The sequence below is a fragment of the Fundulus heteroclitus genome, chromosome 15 (genome assembly GCF_011125445.2).
Source record: "Fundulus heteroclitus isolate FHET01 chromosome 15, MU-UCD_Fhet_4.1, whole genome shotgun sequence".
Lineage (NCBI taxonomy): Eukaryota > Metazoa > Chordata > Actinopteri > Cyprinodontiformes > Fundulidae > Fundulus > Fundulus heteroclitus.
In genome coordinates this window covers 22,258,434-22,286,292 of record NC_046375.1, presented here as the reverse complement: position 1 = coordinate 22,286,292, position 27,859 = coordinate 22,258,434, and the positions used below count along the sequence as shown (strand labels likewise).

At 44.5% G+C, this 27,859-nt stretch overlaps 2 protein-coding genes across 5 annotated transcripts in view; both read left to right on the top strand.

Moving 5' to 3' along the window:
• Window positions 1–16,601, top strand: part of ches1 (checkpoint suppressor 1) — a 96,874-nt gene extending 80,273 nt beyond the window's left edge. For all 3 annotated transcript variants that reach the window (XM_012868908.3, XM_036147671.1, XM_036147672.1), the window contains exons 5-6: window positions 5,178–5,286; window positions 11,284–16,601. In XM_012868908.3, coding sequence (XP_012724362.2) covers window positions 5,178–5,286; window positions 11,284–11,830 — 656 coding nt within the window. In that variant the 3' untranslated portion in view covers window positions 11,831–16,601. The remainder of the gene's footprint in view (window positions 1–5,177; window positions 5,287–11,283) is intronic.
• Window positions 16,602–22,135: 5,534 nt separating this feature from the next.
• gtf2a1 (general transcription factor IIA, 1) lies at window positions 22,136–27,104 on the top strand. Of its 2 annotated transcripts, none has more exons than XM_021319658.2 (10): window positions 22,136–22,384; window positions 23,660–23,761; window positions 23,868–24,033; window positions 24,140–24,204; window positions 25,552–25,627; window positions 25,752–25,876; window positions 25,970–26,056; window positions 26,147–26,443; window positions 26,693–26,782; window positions 26,949–27,104. In XM_021319658.2, exons 1-10 carry the CDS (start codon window positions 22,355–22,357, stop codon window positions 27,054–27,056), a joined length of 1,146 nt encoding a protein of 381 aa, XP_021175333.2. In that variant the 5' UTR covers window positions 22,136–22,354; the 3' UTR covers window positions 27,057–27,104. The 2 variants fall into 2 exon arrangements, with proteins under 2 accessions (XP_021175333.2, XP_012724363.2); XM_012868909.3 differs by having other exon boundaries at window positions 25,970–26,074.
• Window positions 27,105–27,859: the final 755 nt, after the last annotated feature.

Sequence of the window (27,859 nt, the reverse complement as noted above, 5' to 3'; positions counted from 1 at the left end):
GAGGGGGGCTGTTTTGACTGAGCGAGAGGCCGCTTTCAAACGGTTGCAATCTCAAGGTCTGCTGGGAATGACCTCTGAACCTGTGGGCTGTGAGCGCGAGCTGAGTGAGAGCTCCTCTGCCGGACGAGCCCAGACTGCAGCCTGCAGGGCCGTGTGGAAGTCATTTAGGAGGAGAGGAGAGGAGGAGACGGGGGGCGTGGAGGGGGACGCAGGAAGCCGACACAGAAGGCAGGGCAGCTGACCATACTTGGAGGAAGAAGAAAAAAAAAGAAGAAAAACTACCAGAGGAATACATTCTTTCTAGGAAAATGTCTCAGATGCACACACATGTTCTCTAACCATCAAAAGGGATTTTTCATAGTTGAATTGCCTGAAGCTTTTAAGAGGAGCGCAGGGCTCCGTCTCAGCGCCGCCTGATCGTTCCCCGGTCTCGTTTGTCGCCTCTTCTCCCCCAGCATATGTCCCGGGCTCTTTACCTGCAGAGACGGCATACATGCTCAGTTGGAGGTATGAGTCACCAGTGTACACAGAATGGCAGCAAGATCAATACAGCGAGTGGGGGGGGGGGGGGGGGGGGGGGGGGGGGGGGGACGGGGGGGTGAAATATCAACAAGAGGGTGGAATTAGGTGGACAAACAGGGTTTATGAACAAGTGCAAACACCAAGGTAGAGAGAGCAAGAAGAGGAGAGTTGCCCACGCTTGGACTTGGCAGCCATGTGTCTGTGGGTGTGTATTTATATCCAGGGTTCCTACGCAGTCTGGAAGTATTTTAGAAAATAAAGTATGGAAATATATCGGTGGTTCCCCTATCCCCTACTCCAAATATCTATCCATCCACCTGTCCATCCATCCATCCATAAGTCAATCCATTAGCCGTCTTCGCATCCGTCCATCTGTTCCTTCATCTGTTAATAAGTCTGTACATTAGCCGTCTTCCTATCTATCCATCCATTTTATCCTCTCCGTCCATCAATTAGTCTTCTCCCTATCCATCCATCCATCCCTCCCTGTCTTTTCATCCATCTGTCCATTCATTATTTCTTTTTCCATCCATCTCCTGTCATCTGTAGAAAGATCTCTCAGAAATTCTTAATGAGTTTTTTTGTATTTTTACCTTTAAACTGGGTTTAAGGGGGACTGAGAACTCTGGAAATGTATATGTGGAAATGTGTGGGGTCTTGTCTGTATATAGAAGTGAAACGGTGTTCGGGTTGGTTTCAGCGCCGCTGTGTCAAGCAGAGCCTGGTATTTCCTCCACCCACCCCCCCACATCCCCAGTCCCCCGCTTCTTTCTATCACTTTCTCTTCTGATGCTTGATCCTTCACTCTGTGGCATGTTGCTATGGCAACGCAAAGCCTGATTGGAGCAAAAGGGTGGGGAAGGAGGGGAGGGTGCACGTCAACCCGGGAAGACCTAATGCGCTGCCCACACACACACACACACACACACACACACACACACACACACACACACACACACACAGAGCCATGCAGCAAGTGATCAAGATTACAAAAGAGACTCTGTGCAGGGACTTACTTATAAGGTTATGGAGAGCAGTGCTGGCGATACCAGGGGCAGAGCCATGCTAACTGCAGTCAATGAGATTACTGTGGACACAGCAGGCCTGGGGAAAGGCTAAAAAACACCCTTCCAATGACAAAAGCACCAGCAACTCCTTCATATTTCATCTGGTGCTGGTACACGTATGTCTTACAACATGAACCAAATATGTGAGGCTGTTTTCTGGGGGGGCCTTGCCGTGACTACTTGTATGTTTTAATGAGCTTGCGGCTCCCGGGGCGAATTAAATTTCTCCTTACGACATCAATCATAAATTTAGCATTTGGGCTGAGATTTAACATGTGGTGGTGGTGGTGGGGGGGGGGGGGGGGGTGCAGCGTGTTTATGCTGCGGTACATGTTTGTTGGCATTTGCATCTCAACAAATGCGTCTGCGGCAGACAAAAGCAAACAGCGGGTCATCATTTGCAAAACACAAGCTGACCCCAGAGAATGAGAGTGACAGCTGTTTTAGTGAACTGGGATGGCTGTGGTGAGCTGTCCGCTTTGAATAATAAGAGCTTTTGGCTCAGATTTATCTCTGTTCTTCTCATCCAACCTTCCAAAATCTTCTGACTGTCCTGCCACAGTCAGAAGTAGGACATGACACTGTGACCTTGGTAGAAAATCTGAAATTTCATGGGGAACCCATTTTTATTTGCAGCTCATTAAGGTTTCTTTATATTCTGACTCATGTGGTGTGAAGGCAAGCTCTAAATATGGTCTTTTCTAACGTCAGTTCTTGTTTTGTCCAAAGTTCCATAGTTGATTAACATTACACAGTATGTTTACAATAAAGTCTGGTTTTAAAAGTACAGTGGAAGTGGCACCATTTACAGATAGAGTGGCGTTTGCTCCCAAGTTTGGTTATTTTATCTCTTAAAGGCACATCTGTAGAGTTTGTTCAGTGACCTTCATATATTTTGTAAACTATTTTCATAATGTTTCAGCATATCATGTACTGTACATAATCCAGGAAGAGTTTTGGGCAGGATCTATTTTTAGAGGCCGCTAAGCCTTCTTCAATTTATACGCCTGTGTATGATCTTACCAACAAAGTTTAGGACTTGTTAAAAATTCTAATGCTACAATAACCTTGAGTTAAAAGGCCAACATTTCACATTATATATGGTATCTAAACATAAAAAAAAAAAAAAAACAGTATAACATGAACTAATATATCTCGGTTAAAGCAAAAGCAACAATATTCCTCCTGCAATTGACATAATTGACATTGATTATTAAAGATAAAAAAATATAATGTTCAACACTTATTTCTTATTAGTTTGAACGACATTTTTCACAGCTGGAAAAAAAACTGACTGTTTACCTTGAAAGGGAGAGAGAAAAGTGTAGTAGGCTTCTTTCAGCCAGCTGGCTGGCAGTGTGCAGCGGGGAGAGGGGTGTCTTGGGCTACTCCTATGGAGAAAACTTGGCCCAGTCCTGCATTTTTTAGGGCATCTCATTAAAATGAATAAATTTAAACCATTTGATCAGCAAATAACGTAAATGTAACATAATTTTTCCGACTATATTCTGAATATTCTTTTTTACAGCCTCAGTATTCCTTGATACCAGGTGTCGGACTATGCCATGGAAGGCTTGTCATTTGTCGGCTATTTCTTACCGGCAGCCTCTGGTCAATCTCCACGGTAACTAGCAAGCGGTGGATAATCTCCCCTACTTCTATAGGGCTCAGATACAGTAGCTCACAACAAACCCTTCGCTTTGTCGTCGGGATGGAAGGATGTTAGGTGCCAGCACCGCTAGTGCGTCAGTCTGGATTCAGACTTGTTGCTATGGAGACGGTCAAAAACCAAGCAGGTCTTTTCGCTGCGAATGATCCCAACCCCCCCACCCTCCTAAACAAGACCCCCCGTATTAGCACATGGAGCCGAAAATACACCGCGTTTTTATGGGCCCAGAGAGTCTGCTGCAAATGTACATGCAGACATTTTAATGAAATAATTTTAACAATAGTATATGAAACAGCAGCAATACATCTGCCAGTATGTGGGCCTTTCTGGAGAAGGGGTGTAACAGCCAGGCTACCTTACCTTACTCATTGTAGCATATACAGAGAAAAAAGCTGGGACAGTTTCTAATGTCTGAGCAAATCAGTGGCTCACAAAACTATCCTTCCTAAGCCTAGAACTTTTTCACATTTGGTCATGTTACGACTTCAAGCCTTTAAAAAAATCTGCTTTGAGCACCTAATGGATCCCTGTTCAATCTATGTAAACATGGGAAGAGTATAGGGAAACTGCAGGCCTATTATGACATGGCTGTCCACCTGAACTGGCAGGGTTGTATTTCCTCAACAAGTACACAGAGTCTCATTAGAGGTGACGGTAAGCTGCATGGAGCTAAATGCAGGCCAATCCTGGCAGGAATGATGTTTTTCCTCTCCTTGTAACTCTGTAGCCACAGTGACTGGCTTTAATTCAGCTGTTGTGATGTTCTTATCGCATAGGTTGAAGTGTTTAAACTATTCGATGACCCTGTGATGGCCTTCAGTTTGAGATAAACCTCACATCCCCAAACCTGAAACAAGTCCCACCTATTTGTTCATCTTGGACCAGCCAGAACTGCACTAAGAGGCCGAATACGTGTAACCATCGAAGCTCAGTTCCACCGGGAGCCATTCTTCCTCTAACACAGTCCAATCTGGACTCTCCAGCTCCTTTGACATTTACCGCGATCTGAGGACATAATTAACGCAGATGTGTGCATCGCTGACTTGTTGCCGTAGATCACCGTTGAGTTAAGTACCGCCAAAAGAGGGGAAAGGAAATGATGCCTTTTGGCCCTGCTTAAACAGATCATTATTAGGCAGGCGGTTTAGTGCATTGCAAAAATTAATGAATACAACAATTTGGACAGAACAAACACTCAAAATGAAAGCCTTTAATTAACAGATTTGCACAAATTTAATCCCTATTTGCTTTCATAATCAGATAATGAAGAGGTGTGCAGGAAAAATTGCTGGAGCCACATTTCTTTGTTGAGCAGTAGCTGCTTTTTTTATACATTGATGCATTTGGAAAGTAAATAACTTTTAAGGTCTTACAATGGATGTGGTAATATTCAAATGTTAGTCTGAGTTTTATCAGCTCAGGGTGTGGGTAAAGATCCTGCGTGTTTTGTATGCGGATTCCTGACATGCAATTTTTTCTGAGTTAATCTGAAATTTCACTGGCGGGATAAATAACTGCTCTAAGAACCAACTCCTAAGCACAAGGAGTTATTTAGATGAGTCTGAAGCCCCAGGTTTGGATCTGCTTGCTGCCGCCACCGTTCCGCCCAGAGCATTGCATTTAGCCGGGCCCGGCGGTCGTTGGTAATCGAATGAATCAAAGCGGCCCTAACTCATTTATGACGCTTTCCCGCTCAATTTAAGCTCTCCTTGCTCATCAATATTGCCCCGTTGGCCTCCTCGGATAGTCAGTGAATTCTCATCGAGCTTCCCCCGCCGTCCTATCGAGGTCCGATCAAGTGTTCGAGACGGATCCTCTATTTTTATCCCTCTCTGCTTCTTAAACTGATTTAAGTACCGTATGCGGGACGGGCCTGTATCGATGTCCGTTTCAGGTTTTGTGCTGGTCTTGTCTTTCAGTACCTCGCGGTGTGATCCAGAACGGAGCCCGCGTCAGGAGCCAGGCCCTCTTCCCTGTTATCAGACCCCTGCCCGTAAGCCCTGTGGGAACCAGAACCTCGGCCATAAGGTGGGTAAACTTTGTGCCTCAAACGTATACTCAAAGTGGACCAAAGAGGGCTTTCCCTGCGCCTCACAGACACACCTCCACCCACAGAAAAACAAAACAAACATTTTCCATAATTACATCTTTATTGTCGTCAAAAGTCGGGCGTTCACACGCTCCCTGCTGCTCTGAACATTTCACCCAGGTGTGTTTATGCAATGGTCTGCCTTCCTCAAAACACACACAAACAGGTTTATTAGAGGGAGAGGCTTCTTGATCCAAAAAACATTTTGCAGCATGCACGGACATGCACATCCATCACAGGAGCGTAAGAGTATAATGGTCGCCACGGCGTAATGAATTAAACATAGCCGAGGGCTCACTGGAGGTATGCAGTGAATATTTGATCACTGCTCGAGATGCATGTTTTGCTTATAAGATATTAATATGCTAACTCTCTCATTCTGAAGGAGAGGATGTCGGTGGGACGGGCTACGCTGCTGAAGCTCCTGCTGATTTATGGCTTTTCAGGATTTTCCCCCTCCTTTAATGCTGTACACAGCACAGTCCCCTGCACTGCAAAAAGGAAACTAAAAGTAAGTAAAATTTTCTTGAAATGGGTTTATTTGTCCTTGATTTGCCAACGGAATAAGACTTTTGCACTTAAAATAGGAACAACTCATCTCTATTATCTTATTTCTAGTGCCGTATATCTAATGATCTTATTTTAGGGGTCAGAATACTCGTTCCATTGGCAGATACTCTGGTTTACCTACTCAGATCAAGGACATATATCCTCATTTCAAGAAGATTTTACTCACTTTTAGTTCCCTTTTTGCAGTATCAGGGCAGCAAATGTCTTGTAAACTGATTCACAGGGTTTGCAGAAGTATTCACACCCCTCTGTACTTTTCTGCATTTTGTCATAATTAAACCAAAACTTGATTGTATTTTATTGGGGCTGTATGTGATCAATTGACATAAAGTAGTCCATAATTGTGACAGTTTAAAAAAGAAAATTCAAATTCATCCTCCTTCACTCTGATACCCCTAAATAAAAGCTCATTTAAAGCAACTTCAGATGTAACCAAATTAATAGAGTCCAATACAAATCTGAAAAGTGTGAGATCCAATTTAAAGGGTATCTCCCTGCCAGCTTTACCCCCTCAACAGGGGATTTTCTTTTTCAAAATAGTTCAAGCTACAAACAACAAGATGGGGAATGTGATTTAAAAATGCTTTGAACAAAACAGTTCAGTTGTAGCTCTCTCTGTTTGTCCAGGGGACTTTTGTTGTGCTAGAAGGTGAACCTCAGTTTTAAATGTTCTTCCAGAAGAAAAGCATTTAGCTTCTTCCATCTTTCCATCTTCCTCATGATGAGGTTCAGTGTTAGTTTTCCATCATACAGCATTTTGCCTGTCTCGTTTAAAAAGAGGACCTTAGTCCACATATTTGCTCCATGCAGGGTTCCTTTGCAGTCTTAAAAGTTCTGTAATTTTTTGTTTAATCTCCTGGGGCGATTAAAGAAGAGTGCGCAGTCTTTACATTAAAAGTTGGCGGTAGGGAAAAATCCTCAAACTTGCTGCACATGAAACAATTCAGATGTAGAAAACCATTTTTCTGACATGTCATCACACACCTTACCTTCATACATACCAATTTGCCCCTAAATACTTATGCTAATCCATATAAATACCCAGAAAGTACTAACCACGTGTCCAAATAACCATGAAAACGGTGCAGTCAGAGACACCTCGAGGGATATTTGTTGTGAATGACAAACCAACAGCGTCTTGAGTGAGATCAGCGACTGATATAACAATATAAAGTTTGTTGGATCGTACCAGTTATGTTTTACCTTGTCTATCAAAACCAAACCCAGCGGTCTAGCTGCTCCATTGAGCCTGATTATAGCTTTATGCTGATTATGATAACCGAGCTACACCAAGTCATTGTGACGTTATTTCCATGAGATAGGCTACGTTCACACTGCAGCCTGAAGTGACCCAATTTCGATTTTTTTGCCCATGTGCGACCTGTATCTGATCTTTTCATGACAGTCTTATCAACACAGATCTGATTTTTTCAAATGCGACCCAGGTCGCTTGGATATGTGGTCCTGAATCCGATACGTATCTGATCTTTTCAAATGCGACCTGTGTCTGTACGGCCAGGTCGCATTCATCCGACCTACACGTCATTGATACTGGACAAACGTCACTAACGGTGGACCTGGCTATGCCAAAGAGGTTGGCTATTGTGCGGTAACGAACACCTGTTGCAAGTCCATACAGCCCCACAGCAACACGTTTACTTGCTGCTCTGGCCGCTGAAGATGTGTGTTTTTATGTGAGAGCGCTAAAGAGATCCGTTCAGACGCACTTAAAGGTTGCCTTTGTCGTTCGGAAATTATGAATGAAGTCCGTATCAGTAAAGTCGCTCACATCACTAAAATTTGGATATCTTCCTTTTCGATCTTCTTAAAAAGATTGTGTTGTAATGTGCTGGCTCCGGTTGGAGAATAACGGAAAGAACGCAAGATACGCTGCAGCAGTACGATCCATGTTTACTTCCGCAAACAATGAGCACGCTTGCTACGTATGACGTCATCGCGTCCTCTACTGCGCATGCGGGACACTTAGGCGTATGAATGCAGTTCACACAGGAGATTGCATACAAGTCGCATATATTTGGAAATGTGAACGGACACGCAAAAAACTCTGATTTCACAAAAAAATCGTTGCTCCCACGCATTTTCACGGCAGGTCAAAGTCACAAGTTTTATTGTTCATTTTTTCACTCTCACACACATCTAATCTTGAGCTTTCACGCCAACAACATTAATTTCTTCGTATATTTCTACATACCGTTTTTTTTAAAGCCTGGAAAAAAGTTATACATTTCCAGGTCATTCCGGAGTTTACACTTTGCTTGCAAATGGGGCAGGAGCCTAATACCCTTGAAAGAGAACCGTTTTGCAAAGCTTGCATATGCTGACACTGTAACTTCATTTGGCAACGTCATTCAGCCTTAATTTGCCAAATACAGAGACAACAAAGTAAGAAGCATTGAAGTTGGGTCTCTTTATAACTTGTGTTTATCGTCACTTATTTTAGAGCCCAAATAAGCAACTTCACTTTCAGAAACAATCCCAAAAAAAGGTAACCTGCGACTCATGAAATTTACAAGCGACTTTAGAGAAAAGAAGCCCAAAGTCGCTTATAATAGGTGGACTTGGCAACAGTAAGCACTGATCTATTATGCTACAGTCTGTACTGTACACTTTCTTGGAATTACAGAAAGCGCAGAGAGTAAAAGAAACACACTCCGGAGAGATTAAGGTGGGAAAGAAAATGACGCTGTTATGGTATAAAAGACTTAAGTTATTAGCGTGTTAAAACTGACAGTCCTTGTGCAAACACATAAACATGCTGCAAACATAAAAAGTACCCCAAACACCAAAAAGGGACTAACACACAAAACACATGCAATGGAAAAATGCAGCGAAAGAGAAACGCTGCAATCACAGAAATTAGACACACATAGTGCAACCATGCTGCAAACACAAATGATGCTGACACACAAACACACATAATACATCCAAAGGCAAAATGCTGAAAGTTGCAAAAACCGCTGCAAGTTGAGAAAAGCTGCAAACTAGCTCTGCATAAAGGAAGTCCTCCACTAGGGGGAGCAGACAACGGTCTGCCATCTACAGATGTTAGACTGCAGTGATCGACACATCAGAATTGCAAACTACTATAAATTAGGCTTACCAGACGTCCCCGATTTCCAGGGACAGTCCCCGTTTTGGATGACCTGTCCCCTGAGAAAGCTGTCCCCAGAAATGTCCCCGATTTCAGTGTATCATGATGGAGCTGATCCGAATGCGCCTTCCCCGCCTTCCCCTGTCGGCAAAACAAACCGACCCCCAGACTAAGATTCCCTGGCAACGTCATTCCACAAAGGAAGTATATATGCTGCTGTTCTATAATATTTTAAAAGAATAAATGTTTAAAAAGACACAAAGGAAAACTTATATTTTCTTTCTTCCATCCAAGTTTCCTTTGAGCATCCATTCCCGTAGGCTGTCGGGTCTGGCCCCATTTGACTTAGTTGGTGGTCTACTCCCCCTAGTGGTCTGGAGTACTTAATTGTGCAAAGCTAATTTGTAGCTTTTCCTAACTTGCAGCGGTTTTTGCTACTTGCAGCATTTTGCCTTTGCATGTGTGTTGTGTGTTTGTGTGTCAGCATCATTTGTGTTTGCAGCATGTTTGCACTTTGTGTTTCTGTGATTTGCTGCATTTTTCCATTGCATGTGTTCGGTGTGTAAGCTTCTTTTTGTGTTCGTAGCGCATTTATGTATTTGCAGTGCGTTTGCACCTCCTGGCCACCGTACTTTCACACCAAGTTATGCGTTACACAAGTTTTTTTGTGTGTTCGAACGCTTCTTACATGAGGCCCCAGGTCTTGGTAAGTTTGGACATAATGTAATTGTTTATGGAAAATTGAATGGTGTGATTTGGACTTGTTCCCTCTTTCTAGTTTTTCCTAAAGGGCATAAATCAAATATAGCTTAAGAAATGTGCTTCATTTTACATTTGATACTGAAAGGTCATGTTTTTTTTCTGTGATTGGTCTTGTCTCAATGTACCGTAGTTTGGTTTTTGACTCACTGATGAACTTGCATGAAAAGAAAAGTTAATTTGACTACTCTTTAACACCCCTTGACCTCTTGAAATGTAGGTAGAACTGGGCCTTTGAATTTTAAAATGGGTCTGGTTAAAATATCAAACAAAGCTCTAAGACTGGTACTTCCTTGGAACAAAGGTTCTAGATGTGGGCCAGTATAAGAGTTTCATAATATAATACCTTGGTTTTGCTGTTTTATGGTATCAACACAAAAATTTAAAACCAAAAAAATGTTTAGTTGTTAATGATAACTATTAGGTGATAATTTTCATTACTGGCACTTTCCTTGGGATCTCGTTAAAAGAATGAACATTATGGTGGAAATTGGTGGAATTTTTGAGAATGTTTACTTTTTAAAAGCAGAATATGGCTTACCGGTGACCAGCACATCCCTAATAGGTACCAGTATTCACAAAGTATGGATTCATCCATCTGAATTTAGTTTAGGTGTATTTGGTGTAAATCCTGACAGATTGTAAAGTACAGCAAATTTATTTCATTCCAGATGGCTAAAAGGCAGTGAAACGGCCCTATACCACACTCCCCAAATCGGAAACCATTGCAGCATTGTTCTGTTCCATGATTTGTGGGGCCTACAGATAAGACCCAATTAATATTCAAGCAGGTAAAGTTAATATTTTTTACTCAAATGTCCAGACTTGAGTTTATACTGAGACTGAATCACACACAGGTGAACTCTGGTTGTGAAGGCAGTTGGGTGCATTGGTTCTTATTTACAGGTGTTAAATTAACGGAGGCTTAATACAAGTGCAGACGACACCTTTCAGAGTTTTCTTTGGAAAAAAAAAAAAACAGTGAAAAACCTACGTCACAATTTACCCGAAAATACTCTGTTGTTCTATCAATAGATACATATAAAAAGGTTTATAGTTGTAACGTGATGTTAAATTGTTAGAGGCTCTTGAATACTTTTGCAAGGTGTTGCAGATTCACTGTTGAATTGTCACCTTGCAGTGTTCTGACGTTACAGTTTGGAGTCGTGTCTTTGTGCTGAGCAGGGTTCAGATTTTAAAGCAAGTGTGTGTCGCTCAGAAGGCTCATTGTCGTCTGAAATATGCATAGGTGGCAGTCTGACAATGGCTGCTGTCCTTTAAAGGGAATGGCTTACGCCTTTTTTTTTTAGAGAGGCACGGTTTTCATTGGACTTGAGAGACGTGCACATCAGGCCCAGTAGGGCTGTTTGCGTGATAGATTACCTTAACTTAACTTTTTCCTGCTTTCCAGCAGCTTCAGTAGACGATGGCTCCACGTGGCCTAGCTGCAGAAGTAACAGTATTCTCTCCTGTTCTGTGTCCTTGCTCCATGCAGATCAGCCCTGGGAGATTACTTTAGCCGGGAAAAGGACAGCCCATCCCGCTACACTCCTCCCCCCTGCGGCGAGGACCTCCAGGACGACCACACCTACAGCACTGCCAAGTCCCCCAGCAGGCTGTCCTCCCCCCAGGCCAGCAACCCTTCCTCCCCGGTGGAAGACGACGACATCATCGCCGTGGAGATCCAGTCGGACGTCAAGCCCGAGCCGCGGGAGATCCCGTTGGATTCTCACATCACAACTGCCGCCGCCTACATTTCCCAGCAGCCCCTGCGCGGACAGAGACGCAGCTTGGTGGCCGGAGCCGGGACTCTGCCAGGCAGTAGCCTGCCCTGGACCAAAAGCCGAGCGAAGGGCATTAGCGACACGCTGCCCCTGAAGAAGCGGCGCGCGCTGGAGAAGCCGCCGGAGAGCGACGACGAGGAGATGAAGGAGGCGGCGGGGTCGCTGCTCCACCTGGCAGGCGTCAGAGCCTGCCTCAACAACATCACAAACCGCGCCGCCAAGGGCCAGAAGGAGCAGAAAGAGACCCTAAGAAACTAAGACACACACACATTCAGACAGCTCAAAGCACGCACACACACACACGAATAGGTCAACAGGTAACATTACTACAGCATTAGTCTCAACAGACACTCGTCATCTCCCTCTATCTATCTGCAGGGCATTAGGTGAATCCTACTTATTTGTGGCAATATCAAAAATCTATGTTTTCCTACATGTTCAGCAACACTAACATCGATGGGTATCTCTCATGTGTCTATGTTGTTTTTGTTGTTTAAAAAGGGGATGAAAGCCATAAAAAAAAGCATGTTTTGTCACTAATTTTGGCGAGCGGAGGATGGCTGTTTGTCTTACCTGTTTTTCTTTGGGGTTTTTGTTTTTTTGTTTTCTTACATTTACTTTGGTTTCCACATTGAATCTGTAGCAATCTCTCAGCGATGCCAGCAAACGCGGCGGAGACCCAGCGCTCCCCCTCCCACCCACCCCCACCCCCACCGGGGGTATCGCTCTCCTACACCCACGAGCACAAACGTGAGACTGTGCCAAAGATACGCGACCAGGTTGCTTCATGTAGCCGATGCGACAGCCGATGGAAAAGAGAAAAAAAAAAAAACTGGAGCGAGACGGAGGCATCGTAGTAAAGAGCTAAAGAGAGCGACCTAAGGTGTCAAAAACAAAACCCAGTGTGATGTATATTCATGCACTTCAAATTATTTTATGCCACTCACACAAAAGAAAACTTGGTTTATTTCAAGAGCACTCATAGTATTTAAGAAGAAATATCTAAAAAAATAAAATAAAAATAAAAAGTGGTCATGTTTATCACAGTAGAGACAGATAGGAAGCCGGGTCTGAGGCAATATCTCCTTCATTTTGTTGTTCTTGTTGCATAATGTAGACGTCGTCCCTAAAACTTGCTCAGTACCTCCGTTCACAGAGACCATAGCTAAACCCAGTAGGTGCCACACCTTCCTGTCCATCCGACACTGTCAAAGAACTCTCTACATGAACTGTGGGGTTAGATCTCCTGTCCGTTGTGTCCGTCTAACCCACTCTACCCTCATAAAGATATAAGCAATTTGTCCCGCGCGGGCAACTCTGTACAAAGGTTAGAAAATATTTTATTTTTTTTTTCCTTTTTCTTAATTGAAGCAATTTGACCTGCAGGACTTTCTCAGTTATATTGCATGGGTGCTTGTAAATAAGATGAGAAGCAAAATCTTTTTTATTCAAAGATTCATGTAAGATAAACGATGTATTTAGCATGAAGCATGACTTATTTTCATATAAACCTTGATCCTAGAGGAAAGGAAAAAAAAAAAACATGTTTTTCCGCCAATTCTTATACCTGTGATTATTATGGAGCTTTTGTTTTGGTTTTTAAATCAGCCTTTTTTTTCTCTCTCTCTCTTTGGTGTGGGCTTTCAAAGGCACGTGTTGAGGCAGGGACGTCGTAGAGCACTCTGTAGTTCAAGACCCCCCCCCCCACTCCCTTTGAGGGTGAAACCTCTAGGATTTGGGTTCAGGCCAGCAGGAGCACCTCTTTTGGGGGTGTGGGGTTGGCTTCCGTCGACTTCTGCCTACACTTTGATTTTGCTTTTTAGCATTTTAGTTTTCTGTTGTTTTTTTGTTGTTGTTGTTGTTTTTGGGGAGTGGGCTTTCAAAAACATATTTTCAGGCAGGAACATAGGAGAGCGCTCTGCAGTAAGAGACCCCCACCCCCAATCCCCTTCCCCGAGGGTGCCATCTCCGAGCGTCAGGATCTGACGCTCGGAGATGGCCTCTTTTGGGGAGGGTGGGCTTCCGTCTTCCTCTGCCTGATTTTGTTTTTGACTTTGATTTTTCTCGTAGGCGTCAGTGTTAACACCCCACCACCACCCCCGGAGTTTCTTCAGAACATGTCTGTGGAGTGTGTGAGTTAGTGTGTCCAAGAACACACGCACCCTTTAACGTTGTGCCTGCCTCCCTGCCTGCCCTCAGTCGCTCTATTTACACAACAGAGCGCCACCTGTATTTATGACAGTATTGTTTTTGTTGGTTTGTTTCTTCTTCTTTTTTTTCCAACGTATAGATGTACATGTGTCCTTACTTTCCATTGACATTGTTCAGTGTAAATGTATGAATCAGTGGGGCATGGAAAACTCTGTAGGTGTCCTGAATAAAGCTCATGTCCCCCCCCCCCACCCAAAAAAAAAATACTACCTTGTAAGAAATGAAGAAAAAGGGATATTTGTCTTCTAAATTGAATACAATGTTTCAACCCATTTGATTTGGAAAATGGAGAGGTTTGCTGTCGTAGAAGACAAACACGGTAGTGAACTTTAAAAGGTAAATTATCGTCATTTTTTCCCAACTTTTCCTTCTCAACCGTATGCAGACTTGTAGCTCATGTCATCAAAGTTAAAAACATTTCCATTATTACAATCACTCTTTAATTAAAGAGGTTCTGAAAGGTGGGGGGGGGGGTGAAGATGCAGTCCAACACAGGCATCAAACCATAACACAACGGCAGTGATAGTAAAGTCTCCGGCTCATGTTCATAAAGTGAAAAATTGTATGATTAATCCAGTGAGGAGGAGGAGGAAGTCAGGAGAAATTAATCTGAGAGCAGGATCTTAGAGAACAAACTGGCCATCCTAGGGAGGGATGTAAAAAAAAAAACTTTCACAAGCCTGTCTTACCTGTAATTCACCACAGCGGTGAACGAGCAATTGTGACAAAAACGGGAATCGGAAAACTGCTCTGGCAGTAAATCGGGTGAACGTCATTTATCTTCCAGTTCCGACCGGCATTGTTAATCTGAAGCGCACAGGCGTGTGTGGCTAGGTGCCGCCCAGCGACTGTGGCCTCACATTAGCTAACTTTATGCTAGCGTAGTGAAAGTCTCACTTTTCCTCACACAATCTGTCCTTGTTTTACTTGTTAGGGCTTTATTACACAACAGTGGGGCAGCTGTACAAATCAGTGTTCCGATGACACCTGTCGCAAAACCCGTAATCTATAAATCTGTCTACCTCCCTCAAAACGGCAAGATAATTCTAAGCTAACGTTAGCTAACGTGGGCTATGGAAGACATGATCAGAGTGCAGCAGCAGTTCATATCTCTCTTCATCTTGTTTAGAAAGGCGGGGGAGGGGGAGTCGCAACTGAAGCTATTTATCATGGATTAACATACTCGTGGAGAATTGTTCTTGATTCAATACAGTCTGCAGAAACCAGCAGACGTTGTTTTACGGACAAGCGGGAAACGTAAAAACAAGTGCTGGAAAAGCAAGCATCGTCTTATCTGACACGCTTTGATGCCGACGAACAACAGCGAGCTGCTGTTGACTCAGCTCCAGCTGTGTGACGTAGCCTTCGCATGAACTGTGTTCTGTCCTCTTCGCTCTATTTCGGATTGTTGCTTCTCTCAAATCCACAATTCCGACAGTTTCGTACTCTGCACACAAAAGGTGTTTCCAACAATGGGCCTTTTTCAAAAGTGTGTGAAAGGTCTACCAGACGTTGCACACCCAGATGACGCATCATCAGCCATATGGGACTTCCTGTTTTTAAGAGAGGTGTGGATGCAAAGACCGTGCATTCAGAGTATTTGTTTTGAAAAACTGAAGAAAGGCCAATTAAGCTTAAGTTTTGCACTTTCAACATTTCAAAGCATACAAAATACTATATTTTCCCTTTTAATTGTCTTTTTATCAGAAACGATGTAAAACATTAAAGAGGAGCATGTCAAAGTGCTCACAATCTGTCTGTGGAGATGCAGCTAGGGTTGTTTGGAGTAGCAGAGCCAGGCGAGGGGGTTTCTTTGAGCTGAATGGGGCTCTGAGAGATTATCTGTAGGCCGAGCAGGAACAACAAATGCACGTCCCATCCACCGGGATGCTCCTCTGCCACCTGTAGCATGCATCGCTGGCTTTCCATTCCGCGCTTCTGGAGAAAAGGCTAAGAGGAGACACCGTCAGAGTGTCTCGTTGTGTGCCATCCGTCTCCCATCTCATATCTGTCTGAGTGCTCCCGTGGCCCGGGTCGATCACTCGGCTGCGTTTGATGCAACAACCCCGCTCTTGTGGCGACGAGTAATGCGCTCACTTGGCAAGCAAAAGAGGGGGTGTGTGTGTTGATTTAACAACCGCGCTTTTTCAATGGGACTCACTCTGTGGCATGTCGTAAAGATGAACGGGGGCCTTTTAAGTCACGGAAATACATCTGATTAATTATTCCCGCTAAGAAAATGCACATCACTGCCTGGGAAAAAAAAATAAAGCGCTCAGAACAAGTCATTTATTTTCTAACCTGCCAAACGAAACCCGTTGGAAAAGAAAAAAAATCATTGCCATTTTAGTTTTTGCCATTGTTTTTATTCGCTTTATTTCTCTCTCTCTCTCTCTCTCCCTGACGAAATTTCTTACAATACTGCCATTATTTCTGCAGACCGTCTCAGCTGAATCTTGGAAAGCCATAGGTTCGAGATGTCAAAAGTCAAAGCTGTCAATGATCTGCGAGATGTGATTGGATTACACCCGGGTGTTGGTTTCCTTTGTTTTTATTTTTTTATTTTTTTGGTTTAATCTCAGTAAGTGTTCGGTTTTCTCCTTATCGTGCAATCATGTTGCCAAAGAATGATTTCAAGACCTACTTCATCACTACATGTAAATATCAACGTTGTCCAATGCCGTGGCAAAAAATATATAAATGTTGTTTTCTTTTCTTTGTTGTTTTGTTTTCCATTTTCTGAGAAACTACAATGATGTTTATGTGATGTATTGTCTTCCAGTTGGTTGCAATAATAAAAAATACAAGTTGAGGAGAAGCTTGACTGTTTATTTCTCACTGAACTATCTCTACCCTTTAAACATTTTCACCTTATGTTACAACCACAGAGCTTATTTTATTGGGACTTTATTTGATAGACCAAAACAAAAAAAATTCAGAATTGTAAAATGGGAAGAAAATCAGCCATCCATTGTCTTCCACTTATCCGAGATCAGGTTGTGGGGGGCAACCAGGAGAGAAACCCACACGTGCCTCTCCCCAGCGACATCCTCCAGCTCATTCTGGAGGATCCAAAGGCTTCCCAGGCCAGACGGCATATATAGACCCTCCAGAGAGTTCTGGGTCTTTGCCGGGGTCTCCTCCCTGTGGGACATGCCCCCAAAAAAAACCAAATGGTGATGCCCAAGGGGCCATCCTGATTAGATGCCTGAACCACCTCAACTACTTTGAGAGTAGAGCTGCTCACCCTATCTAGGGCTGAGCCTGGCCACCCTGCAAACGAAGCTCTTTTCAGCCGCTTGCAACCAGGATCTCAGTCTTTCGGTTGTGATCCATACCTCATGGCTAGGGGTGAGGGTCGGAACATAGACGGACCAGCAAATACAAAGGTTCTGTTTTTGTCCCAGCTCTTTCTTCAGCTCAACATACCGGAGCAGTGCCCGTACTGTAGATGCAGCCCCAATCCTGTCCATCTCACGTTCCATCACTGACTCCTGACCGAGACCAAGCAATTCACCTTTTCCCTGTCAAGGGCCATGGCTTCACACGCGGCAACGAGCCACTCCAGTGCACACTGGAGTTCGTCTCCGTGACTACGCCCTGAGATCCTGTCCATGAACACCTCAGACAGGATCGGTAACCAGGAGCCTCCCTGGTCCACCTGGCACTGGGAACAGCCTCAACTTTGTGATGAGAACAATCAGACGGAGCCTCCTGTCCAACACCCCAGAGTGAGCTCTCCCAGGGCGACTGACAAGTGTGACCCCTCTATAACTGGAACACACTCTCCAGTCCCCTCTCTTTAAAAATGTGGACCACCACCCCCAGTCTGCCACTCCAGTAGTGTTGTCCCAGTCCTCCATTTGACATTGAAGCGCCGTGTCAATCGTGACAGGCTTGCGATGTCCATCTCCTTCAGAACCTGGGCAAACCTCAGACACACCACTTTTTAACTACCTCAGCGACCTCTGCTACAGTACAGAATCACATTCTTCCGAACCTTCAGGCCCTGCCTCCTCCGCGGAGGACATGGTGACCGCATTGGAGAGATCGTCAAAGTGCTCCTTCCACCGCCCGACAATGTCCTCAGTCAGCACTTCCCCTTCCCAAAGCTTACACAGCTTGGGACGGTTCCCGTTTCCCTTTTTTTGAATTGCTGGACGGTTTTCCAGAACTTCCTTGAGGCCAAACGACAGTCTCCCTCCATAGTCTCTCTCTAAATTCCTCCCACCATTCGTGCTTTTCAAAATATTTTATCAAAGAAAATCTGAAAAGTATGGCTTGTATTTGTACATTCAGGAACTGAAGTTTTGCCCGTCCTTTTTAAAAGATCTATCAGATTGGACGGAGAATGTCTGTGAACTGCTATCTTCAAGTTTTGCTACAGATTTTTCTTGCGAAAAAGTGAAAGAAATAATAACACAATACAACACACAGCACGATGCTGCCACCACCATGTTTAACTGTCTGAATGGTGTGTTCAGGCTGATGTCCAATGTAAATTTCACGCATTACATACTAATTTGCATCTAGACCTAGTTCTTTTTTTTTCTCTTTAATCTGACTGAAGCATCTCCTTCCATGTGTTTGCTGTGTCTTCCATGGGGCTTTTGACAGCGCAAACAAGACACTGACCGTCAAAGACAAAAGTTGGACACTCCTGAAATGGGTGATTGGGTCCACTGCATTTTGTTCCATTTGTCCCACTTCCATATTTGTACTATAAAAAAGGCCTATTTTCCTTCCAGTGCGATATTATGCACTATAAGCTGGTGGTTGTAACATGCCACAATGTGTCAGGGGAGTGAATACTTATTTCAAAGCGCTATATTTTTGCCACAGTTTGGCTACTTCAGGGTAATTTCATTGGGCTGTCCAAGGCCCTGTGCGTCTCGAGTCTCATTTAACCGCTTTCTTCTCAAGGAAAGTTAAATATAGCCAAGGATTACGAGAAAGCGCACTCTTTCCTCCTTCACACCACTTCCCACACTGCACAATAACCCCCCTTTCCTGCTACGGAGCTGGCTTTGTGAGACATGAGAACTCTTTAATTTGCTCTCCACCTGACCCCAATCATTAACCTCGCATATTTCCATCAACAGGGGTCTTATCATAACCGTGGGTCCTCTCTCAGTTAATTATTCATTTACCTCCTCTAATCGCTTAAGTTCAATACATGCGATTAAAGTCGAGTCCCCCCCCACCTCCCTCCAAACTCAAGGGGAAAGGGGGGGGGGGGGGGGATGTTGAGAGTACCAAAGAGTTCCTCGATGCCTTATCAGTCTAAGTGGTGCCATTTCGGAGTCGTGTGGCTGTGGAGGCCCATTCATAATTGAAGCAGAGAGACCGGCTTAATCTTGAGCCACTGTGCAGCACGCTCCCCACCACAACAACTGGAGCCGGCAGCTCCTCTGTTGCTATGCAACTATAGCAAAGATGAACAGAGGTGCAGGGGGGGGAGTGTGCCTTCTCAAAATCTTTGGAGGGCATCGTGCGACTTGGAGACAACCACGGCCACCTTTTGGTGCTTCATCGCATTACAAACGCTCACAAGTGCAAGATGAGTCACGTGGCTTCCAAACACGCTTCACCTAAATCCTTAACCCCCAAAATGTGAGAGCACGACCCGGAAGAAGAAGATAACAAAAAAAAAAAAAATGAATAAAAATCCTGTAAGGTGAACTGACAGGACGTTTGTGACCTTCTGTTTTAACCGACGCGTCAGGTGGAGCTGCTACAGAGCGCGGTCTGCGTCTTTCCCGCTCCATATCATCCATAACCACAGAATGACCAGCGAGGCAAGTTTCCATGGAGACTGAAGTGGAGGTTACGTTCTCCTGTCAGCACGGATTTATTGCAAAGGCTTTTTATTGTTGTTGGACATTTTGCTCGTTTCGTCATGGGTGCACTCGGCTCATGCCGCATTCACTTTTTGTTTGTTTGTTAATGAATACCATGTAAAATAGTTGGATGCTATGACTAGTGCAGATTATGTGTCCTGGAATTGGAAAGAGACGCTGTCCTGCTTTTATGCGGTGCGATCGCCCCCTGGTGGCAGCCTGATATAGCTACACGAGTAAATGGCAAGCAAGTCAACAGGCAGGGAATGCTGACAATGAAGCAGTAGAAGAAACGGCATTTTCGAAGATACGAACTACATTGTGCGTTTTTAAAAACATTTTAAAGTAAACCTAACTTAAAATATTCCTTTATCTTAAAACGGAAATATATTTATTTTGGAGTCTTCTAATAAATCCGGATGAGAATCTGGGCAGGAAGCTAAAGATGAGAATGCTTGGTAGGAAGGTCTTTCAGACTCAGAGGTTTGTGGCTAATTGGAAAAAGCTGAGCTGTCTAATACCCCAGAGTGAAGATGCAAATAGCTGCTTAGGGTTCGATTACTATAATACCGATAAAGATTATTGAGGAAGGTAATCCCCCTTTGACATGCCATTTTTTTTTTTGGTAAAACATTGATAAACCCAGCTAAATCATTAAGAGTTTTTTTTGCTTGTGAGAATTAAATTGCTTGTACATTGTGTTGTTGTCTTCAAGCAGATTTCCATGTCATTTCTATTAAAAAACAATCGTCTTTTTAGTCAAACTGACTTGAAGTATTGGGTTTCGATCATGAAATCTTTGAAGGTATGAAGCCATTTCTAAGGCCTTGGGACTCGATACCAACATGAAAAATTACAACGCCCCATTAAATAGTTTGTTCAAACGAACTGTTCACAAATGTCCATGACTGGTCTTTCCATGTATTTATCTCTAGGAAGGCATTGCGATTCATTTTCAACTAAGAACCAAATATCAGCCACGTTTTACTCAATACAGAATAATTTGGACATCCTACCCTCTAATAACTAATCTTACCCAGATTGCACGTATTTTTTCCCCCTTTCTGATAAGTTGCTCCTCTTCTGCTTTACATATCAATTTTAAATTTAGTTTTTTATTCATATTTTTTAATCTTGTGTGTAAGTCTGGTACCTAAATTGTTTTTGCCACTGTAACACCCGAATTCCCCCACTGTGCACATTAAAGATATTCCTATTGTATTCTACCCCCTTTGGCTGAATAACACCAGTAAGATCCTTTTTTGGGGCCAACTACGAATCTGACATCAGTCTGTGGACTATGACGCTGGCCAGGAATACCTAATTCTTGTTAATCCTGGTATGTTTTGGGTCATTTTCATGTTAAAATGAATGTGTTCTGCTTCATCCTATCTTTTTATTTTAACGATTGACTGATATTTTTTCTTTCGCGCTTTCTGATGCACAGTTGATTCAATGATGGTGAGCTGGCCAGGTTATGCTGCAGCTCAGCATCTACAAACCATGGCACGTCCATCTCCATGCTTCAAACTTGGTGCGAAATTCAATTGCTGAAATGCTGTATTTGGTTTATGAAAGAAGTCGTGGTCTTTATTTATGTTCTTTCTGGTAAACCCTAGTCTGGCCTTCATGTGTTTCTCAGAGAGCAAATGTTTCCTACTCTCCCACTTTCGCATAAAACTTAAACTCATGGGCTGTCTTGTTTGGAGGGTCAAACCTGCATATGTTGACAGTTGTTTCAAATGTCCTCCACTTGAAGGCTATTTTCCATAGAGAGAACTTATTAAGCACCTTGCCAGACCCACAAGTGTCTAAAATCTTCCTTCTCAAAGCCTAAAGCAACTCTTTTTAATCCCACTCTGGCGTTCCCTCTCACTTCAGCAGTCGGAACGGAAGCACAATAAACTAAACATCTTGAGTTTTAAACAGGGCAAACCTCCTTCAAAATGCTGAGTAATGATGTTCTAACCATGTACATCTGATGTTATATATAAATATTTTTATTCTAGCCTTTTTAGGTTGAAATGAATGTGGAGGTGACATATTTTATTCCTCACCAGCAACAGTTTTTGTTAAATTGTTCAAAAATTTGTTTTTTTCATATTTTATTGTTTACTTAAATTATTAATATACAATTAAACGGTAACAATACTAATGGTAATAGCATTAATATTAGTAATAGCATATTTCTTAACATATTAACATCTGAATAATAACATTTGCATTATCAGTAGTAGTAGCATATATCTGATGTAAACTACGTGTGGTTCTTCGCAATAATAGCATTAATTCCTAATCTACATTGTTTTATTATTTACAGTCGGCGCAATTAGGTAAATAAGATCACGAAGCATTACCAAGCTAATGCGATAGTCGAGTTGTATTTACCCCCTTTTTCACGCGCTTACTACGTTTCCCAGCAGCCACGGCGGCGATTAGTCATCGTTTCCATCGTGAAATCTCGCGATAGGCGGCATTTGACCCTGCCCTATGTTCGGCGCACTCGCAGCTCCATCGCTCAGTATATAAAGCAGGACAACGACGGGAGGAAGACGGCTGGGGAGTCGCAGCCCGGGGATTGTAAATAAGACCACAAAAACTGTGTTTTATTTACAAAAGCGATACCGGCTCTTTTAAAAGTACCGCTCACAGTCGTTTTAAGTCTTTTTTGTCGTATTTTTTTGGCTCTATCTCTCGCCCATTTCCGTGTGGTTTGTACACTACGCGTATAATGGCGAGCTCGGCTAACTCGAACCAAGTGGTAAGGATCAATCTCCGAGGACTGTCAGTGAGAGGGGAGGGAGAATGGGGGGTAAAGTTGGTGGAAAAGGCTGGTTTTATTTCTCGCAGTCATGTGAATGTGCTGTAACCAACTCACCACTGTTTTAAATCCATTAAAAAGGGCAGAATCAACGTTCTGTCAAGCAGCCATTATTTTCAGTTTGCGAAACTCGACAGTTGCTTCACAGGAAACCATTGAAAGGGCAGATAAAAAAACACGTAAGGGTTAAAAATTTAAATGCAGTTTAAGATTAAATTAGGTTTTTATGTTAAAGCTTTCTAAATTAGGTTAGTTTTGCTCGTCTTTTAGCGAGGTATTTTTTTTTTTCTTAATTTGTGTTGGTACCAAAGGTATGAGTTAAATAAGATAAATGTTAGGTTTAACGGGTTTGTTACATGACTTCTGAAACTCAGATGTACCCAAAAGCACAGTCACCATCCACTCCGGCTGAAACAAGCTTAGGTTTGAAACATTAAAGCCTCATCTGGTGGAAATTCATCGACGCTCAGTCAGCTGCCTCATCTTTGTCCACCATTTCCACGACGACGAGGCGCCGAAAGCCGTCCCGACCCACACACTCTAGCCACAAAACAAGTCCTGCTCCCTAACGTCAGAGACAAATTACTTTCGTCTGAGTCGAATATTATTTTTTTTTATCTCTCTCGATAAAAGACTGAAGAGAGCTCATGAAGCCGAAAAGAAGCTTGGCTGTTGGCGCCGCTCCGTAAAATGGCCTCCCTGGTCTCCTCTCTCGGCCGCTTCTGGCCCTCCTCCTCTCCGCTGCCTGGTTTTATAGCGCCATCTTGGCCGTCTAATATAGACCGGCCGGGATGGGACGGTGCTTCGCGACGCTACGTCACCGACTCTGCATATAAACACCGCGCCGTGCTTTAAATAGTGGAGGAAACCGAGAGGGAGGGAAGGGAGAAGACCGAGGTGTCCACTGCGGACATCGGCTCTGGTCGCTCTGTCGCCTCGCGCTGAGGGACATTTTAAGGCCGCGTGCTGGTTGTCGGGCTGCCCTTATCGCCCCGTTCACCGCCCCTCGGCGTGCATTTGAACGCATCACGCGTTCAGTTGTGCGCTAGTAACCGGCTCTCGTTAATTAAAAGGCATCTGTAAACATCAGATTAATCTTTTATTGTCCCAATAACTGTTGATTATTTTATTTATTTATTACTCCAAATGCTTTCTGTATAATCAAGTCCTCTGTAGCGGCCTCTTTTAACAGATGTTTGCTTTGCCTTCTCCCAGCCTAAACTATATAGGGGGGTAATCGAGGATGTGATCAACGAGGTGCGGGAGCTGTTCCTGGATGAGGGAGTGGACGAGCAGGTTCTCCTGGAGCTGAAAACGGTAACACCCCCCAACCCTTAAAAAAAAAAAAAAAAAAAAAAAAAAAAAACTACACAAGCCACTTTGTTTCCAATCCTCCTGACTTGTGTCTTGTTACATGTTGCAGCTATGGGAGAGCAAGCTGCAGCAGTCCAAGGCAGTGGAGGGCTTCCACACGGAGGAGCAGGCAGCCCTGCAGGCCGCTCAGCAGCAGCAGCAGGCCCATCAAGCGCAGCAGGTGCCTCAGCAGGCACAGACCCAGCAGGTTATCCTCCCCCCTCCGCAGCAGCAAGGTGGGTTGAACGGCGTCCTGAACGCATCGTATGAAGTGAGAAAGAGGAGCGAGCGGCGTTAATAGCTGCCCCGTGGCCACGCTGTTTGTACGCTTTTTGTTCACAGCACCCCAGCAGCAAGTCATCGTTCAGGATCCCAAGATTCTGCAGCACATGAGTGCCACGGGGATGGTGAGTGGCTCCCAGATCTGTGTAGCTTTTGAATATTTATAAAGGGGTTAACCCGAGCCTCTGAGCAGCTCTTCACGACTCCCTCAGGAGGAGGCAGGGCCCACAGTCCATGTCCCGGCACAGTCCCTTTTTCACAAAAGCCTCGCGTTCCTTTTCTTTCTCTTCCATCCTATGCGCTTAAGCCCACTCTCCTTTTTATTTCTCGTTCTTATTGAAATGAGAGGACGGAGTTTTCTCTGGGGGTCAGCTCTGTCTGGTCAGTGGGACTAGATGCAGGTGAAACAGACAAAATATTCAACATGCTAATATAACATAGTCGTAACAGGGCTTAGAAATGTGTATTTTTTTGGGGGCGGTCTAAGCGTTTGTCCTCATTGGAATTTTTTTTCTCTTACGTAATTCTAATTTTATACTTAAAGCAGCACTGTATACCATATATTAGCTTGAATTGAGATGTATTAAATGATTTTTCAGGTCAGTATACAGCACTTGGAGCTACCGATGCTCACTGTGGGCTGCCTTTCTCAAAAACTCACCAGTGTTACTTGAGAGGGTCCGATCCGTTGCTGAGTGGGTCATGTGACCTAGAGCGCTGCTTTACGGCAGTCTGACCTCCCCTTAAATACCAGAGCTGACCTTACAGGCTTCAGTGTTCCACTTATTATTACAAAATGCAGTAAATATACTTCACAAACCTGCAGGTCAGCTCTGTTGAAGTTCCTGCAGCCTTTCATAGTCAGAAGATGGAGCCTGTGGTCCACCCCATCATCTCTTCCACGGCTCCTGGAGCTCCTCTCCCCCCTCTGCCTCCTCCTCCCTGTTTCAGTGATGCTGAGGTTAACCTAGAGGGATGAATGTGGCCTTGTCTTTATTACTAACTCCATGACATCTCAATCTGCTGGTCCAAAGTGGTCTGCTAATAGATAAAAAACAGACAGACTGTTTAATTTAGCGTCAGTGCAGTGTTGCCAGTGGCCTTCATCAGCATTCAACCTGGAAGTTACAGGTGTAGTGCCCCCTAGTGGCTAAAAATACACACTGCTGCTATAAGTACGGTAGTTTTGAAACAGAGTAGTTTTATGCTTTTACTTGAGAAAAATTAGAGTTGATATTTCTACAGAAGTGTTTTTTTTTTTTGTTAAACCAAGCCTTCTGTCAGTGGCTGACGTACAGTAGCAGTACAGCAGTAGTATAAAGCTTGTTACTCCACATTACTCCAGACTTTTTGAATTGAGAAAGCTTCCAGGAGAGGAAGCAGAACGTCTTCAACTACTAAAAACAAGTCCAGTTGCTCTGTTTTTTACTTTTTTTTTTGGAATAGCTGATGTACATCTCTCTCTCCTCTAGAGTGCAGCAGCCACCGCCGCCACCCTAGCGTTACCCACAGGGGTCACCCCGTACCAGCAGCTCATCACCAACCAAGGTAAAGCAGTCGCCGATGACAGCAGCTTGTAAAACTGCGACTCGTTGCCTTTTTGTTCCTTTCGCTGGTACAGCGGGCCCGTCTTCACGTGGCTTTTCCTCTCGCTGTGTTTGCTGACGCTCAGGCCAGATCCTGCAGGTGGTGCGCGCTCCCAACGGGACGCAGTACATCATCCAGCAGTCCCAGCAGCCCATCGTCCTGCAGCAGCAGATGCAGCCCGGTGGCGTGCAGGCTCCGGTCATACAGCAGGTACGCCCGCCCTGGAACCAGCAAGCTGGATCAGCGATGGAGTCAAGCAGCCTAATGCCGCTGAGATTAATTGAACTTTTCCCCCCCCCCAAGGTTCTGGCTCCTCTGCAGGGAGGGCTGTCCCAACAAACGGGAGTCATCATCCAGCCGCAGCAGATCGTCTTGGCTTCAGGAAACAAGGTCCAAGGCAACACACAGGTCAGAGCCCATGGCTTCAAGGGGACTCCCCCGTGACCAGCTGCCCGTTTCTAACGGCGTTTCCACCAGCAGGTGGTGCAGGCGGCAGCCATGGTGCAGCAGCCGGGCCAGGCGGCCATGGCGGCCGCCGCCGGAGGAGTGGCTCAGGTCCAGCAGGCTCAGGCCGCCGCGCCCCAGGCCCCCCCGCAGCCCCAGGCCCAGCAGCAGACCCAGCCGCAGCCCCAGGCACAGCAGCAGCCTCCCATGATGCTCCAGGTGGACGGAGCGGGAGACACCTCCTCGGAGGACGACGAGGACGAGGAGGAGTACGACGAGGACGAGGAGGAGGAGAAGGACAAAGACGGAGGAGAAGACGGGCAGGTTGAGGAGGTGAGCTTTGGGGAAGGGAACGCTGCCGAGCGGCAGAGGAGTGGAGGCTGGTGGAGGAAAGGCTGTGGCTGCTGTTAGTGGAGCCACACAATAGGCCTGTAGCTGTAGCTGAGCAGCAGACAGTAGCGATGCAGCACGGCGCTGTGAGGCAACGTGTGATCATCTTTAGTCGTGTTCCTAACCTTAACCAGGCAGCTCTGCATCAGATCATAGCTGTACTGACCTGTTTGTTGTGGTTTACCCCGCCAGGAGCCTCTGAACAGTGAAGACGACGTCAGCGAGGATGAAGACCAGGAGCTGTTTGACACAGAAAACGTTGTGGTGTGCCAGTACGACAAGGTAAGGCCGGCGGCGTCCTCCCTCTGCAGAAAACTCTCATTCTAGATGGTTCTGGCCGAGCTCATGCTCTGTGTGCGTGAGCCGGGGACATTTGATCCTGTAAAGACGGCGTCCATCTGTGCTCTCCGCCCCCGACTCATTTCCTCTCTCCCCCCCCTCTCCACAGATCCACAGAAGTAAGACCAAATGGAAATTCCACCTGAAGGACGGGATCATGAATCTTAACGGCAGAGATTTCGTCTTTTCCAAAGCCACCGGAGACGCCGAGTGGTGAAGGGGAGGAAAAGCGTCCGGAGCAGAGACTCTTAACTCCTCCTGTCCAGCTAACAGACACTCGAGCATCCTTCCACTCTCTGTGACCGGGGAGACGTCAAGAACTCCTCCACACCCAAAGGACCGGGAGGTACCGTTAAACACCCGGCTGTCAGCCTTGGACAAAAACAAAACACTCAAACTAGGCCTTGTGGGAAGGGAACCCAACAAGAAGAGAGAGGCTGGGAATGAAGCGTCATTTCTTCAGATTTCTTTGTTTTTTTTTTTTTTACATTTTGGGCTCCTCCGCCTCTTCTTTCTGACCGAATTCACTAAAGTAAGCATTTGCCATGGAACAGGTGTAGTGGACCAGGGTGAGGTGAGCCGTCTAGCTGCAGGAGGGCCGAGCTCATCCAGGAGCAGGCCTGGACGCGCTGCAGCGGCTCGTGTCCACGCTTCAGTCCAACCTGCTGCCTTCTACATCCACCCCCACCTTCTGGCTTCTGTTCTTCTTCTTGGGTCCGTTTGTCGTGTCCTGGCAAAGATGGTGCTCTAGAGTCTTTTAAGTAGTTCATCTGTTTTAGATCCTTTTTTTTTTTTTTTTTTTTTTTTAGTGTTGGTAATGAAGGCTTAGGAAAAAGAAGGTAAAATTACATTAAATTTAAAACTTGGCTATATATATATATATATATATATATATATATATATATATATATATATATATATATATATATATATATATATATATATATATATATATATATATATATATATATATATAAAAAACACGATGTCCCCCAAATTGAAAATGCTGTTATTTTTCCC

Coding starts and splice junctions, on each gene's coding strand:
- gtf2a1 (XM_012868909.3), top strand. CDS start 22,355: ATGGCGAGCTCGGCTAACTCGAACCAAGTG. Junction 23,762..23,867: donor TTCTCCTGGAGCTGAAAACG/GTAACACCCCCC, acceptor TACATGTTGCAG/CTATGGGAGAGCAAGCTGCA. Junction 26,783..26,948: donor TGGTGTGCCAGTACGACAAG/GTAAGGCCGGCG, acceptor CCCTCTCCACAG/ATCCACAGAAGTAAGACCAA.